Source organism: Montipora capricornis, chromosome 6 (assembly GCF_036669925.1).
Source record: "Montipora capricornis isolate CH-2021 chromosome 6, ASM3666992v2, whole genome shotgun sequence".
Classification (NCBI taxonomy): Eukaryota; Metazoa; Cnidaria; class Anthozoa; order Scleractinia; family Acroporidae; genus Montipora; species Montipora capricornis.
This window is the reverse complement of record NC_090888.1, coordinates 16,991,490-16,993,989: the sequence shown is the minus strand read 5'-3', so window position 1 is coordinate 16,993,989 and position 2,500 is coordinate 16,991,490. Positions and strand designations below refer to the sequence as shown.

Below are 2,500 nucleotides of genomic sequence, written 5' to 3'. Positions count from 1 at the left end.
TTTTGTCGCTGATTCTTTTGCTCATATTTTGTTTACAGGGCCATGTACAGTACTCAGTCCCATAAACTATTGTCGCATCCCAAGCTCCGAACAATTAGCATATAATGAAAATTTTAAATCTTACATATATTTATTAATATTATTACTTTTTCTGTTACAAGGTATGAGCTGATTTATAAGTCACCTTAAACCTTTTTCAGAAAAATGTTTGTGTGAATTAAAAAATTGACGTGACTTTGGATGTCAAGTTTTTTTTAATCCAGGGTTCGAAACTCCCCCCTTTGACGCCCAAGTTCTTGCGGAATGCAGGCCCAATGTTAGCTCAGGTCAGCTAGACCTAGTTTCATGGCTTACATGTGTAGCTTCCACAAGTTCACTAAGTTCATTAGTAGAGTATGGCAGTTAGCATACTCTACAGCAAAGTGTTTGGATTTTTTTTCTAGTATGTCCAAGTTATCATCGATGAATACACATTTCTTCAGTTTTTTGTCCTTTTACAGATTCATCTGTTCCACTTGAAATTCTAGCCAGGGGCTCAAAGGCTGTGTATGCTTTTCAGAAGGCCATGCAAACTGGGAAGGTCAAAGTTTATCGTGGGCGCATCATGCTTCTTGGACAGGACCGTGCAGGCAAAACAAGCCTGAAGAAATCTCTACTCGGTTTGCCTTTTGACCCTTGGCAAGAGAGTACTGTTGGAGTTGAAGTTGATCAATCGACATGTGAAATTGAAGTGGATCAAGTCATAAACTGGACTTCGAGCGAGCGAAAGAAACTTGAGGAATGCGAGTTTGGGGAAGAAATAGCAAGATTAATTGCTAAAGATTTGGCCCAAACTGAAGAAGACAAGAAAAATGAGACTGCTGCAGAGTTACAATTGGTCCAGATCCAGGTATCGATATACATTACCTAATCAAGTGAGGCCTTGCCTAAGTTTATTGCACACCAGATTGTGTACTGGTGATGGTTTTAAAAAGAAATGATAATAATAATAATAATAATAATAATAATAATAATAATAATAATAATAATAATGCTTGCATGGAAGAAAAGTAGATTGAAAAAATTGAGCAATATCATCTTCTCAAGGATGAAATCATAAAAATTTGGGGAGTTAAGGAAGTCGTCATTGTACCAGTGGTAATTGTAGTGAGTAAGAACTTTGAGAAGTATGTCGTAAAGCTTGAAATTGATGCTTTGTCAGGGCTTGAAATTAACGTTTTTGCTCAGGTGCCGGCTGGCGACTAATGGGAAAAGTTTGGTCGCCAGATCCTAAATTTTGGTCGCCAAGTTATTTAATATATGGCGTTAAAACAGGATTTTAAATGTTACTTTACATGCATGGAAAGTCAAAATTTTTAAATAGCAAAAAAAAAAAAAAACGAGAAAGAACTCTAAAGCCACTGTTGTTTTCGGCTTTGTCTTTTAATAGTCTGGTGATGGTGTACTTTAAGGTTATTTGAAATGGAGCGAAGCACAGTCCGTGTTTTCCATAGCAAGGCAAACATGGGTACTTTATCCTTGCTTTTCACCTCTTCAAAACGCACTTCTTTATTCTCCAACAGCATGCGTGGCAAGCAACTTACCTATCGCGAGTAAACGCAATACTACAATTGCTCGGCCTAGGCCCCCACACAACCACATTGCTAGTACCAGTCTCCGACCGGGATAAAATAATAAGAGCGGCTCGTATACGGTTTCAGTAGCCTCTAGAATCAGAGGAACTTGGTTTCTTAACGTACTTTTGTACCGATTTTTATCTCCATTTATTAATCACCTTGTGCAGTCAATTTTGCAGATGTTCGCTTTCTAACAGAGGGGATAAGTTTTCCAACTCACTTTACGTTAAGGGTACAGGTTGCTTTTTGAAGGTTCCATACAAGTTTCAAACTCATTATGCGATGTCCAGGTTCGTTATCAATATATTATCAATAATATCAAGCTAGTTCCGAGGAGGTCCTTCGGGAAAGGGAAAGCAACACGGCAGGAGCCCGCGGCCGACTTTAAATGGCCCGCGTAAACGACAGCGGTCGCTGTCAATGCTTTTTCAACCTTTTCAACCTACCTTGATGCCGGTTGAAAGAGTTGACCAACCAAACTAACCGAAACCGATTTTTTTTCCCGAATAGAACACTAAAAAACCCAACCATCTAAAAACGGTTGATCCCAATAGAACACGACCTTTGTTTCCTTACTTCGCATGTTCTTGAGGCGTGGTACATTACATATACCAAGGAAGAGGGAACAGAACGTTAGTATGGATACTGTAGGACTCAATAGCTGCATTCTTGAAATACTGCCTTAAAAGTGAAGGATCTTAATGACTTTTCTTACTGCAAGAGTAACTAGTTTTTAAGATGAGGATAGTCTCAGTTGATTTATCTGACCACCAGCGTCTTTCACAATGAAAAATCTAAATCACCACTTTTCTTTCCAGAAGAGCAGCCTTAAAGAGGAGGTTGGGGACCAAGAAAACCTGGAGTCGCCGTCAAATGAGCCTGAA

The 2,500-nt window shown here is 39.0% G+C and overlaps 1 protein-coding gene across 4 annotated transcripts in view; it reads left to right on the top strand.

Annotated features, from left to right (window-relative positions):
• The window catches only part of LOC138051625 (uncharacterized), a 35,553-nt gene that overhangs the window by 8,917 nt on the left and 24,136 nt on the right, over positions 1-2,500 (top strand). For 2 of the 4 annotated variants that reach the window (XM_068897862.1, XM_068897861.1), the window contains 2 exons: positions 501-889; positions 2,435-2,500. The exon at positions 2,435-2,500 is cut by the window's right edge and continues 722 nt beyond it. In XM_068897862.1, coding sequence (XP_068753963.1) covers positions 501-889; positions 2,435-2,500 — 455 coding nt within the window. Of the gene's footprint in view, positions 1-482; positions 890-2,434 lie in introns of all 4 variants that reach the window. The other 2 variants (XM_068897859.1, XM_068897860.1) reach the window with 1 other exon arrangement.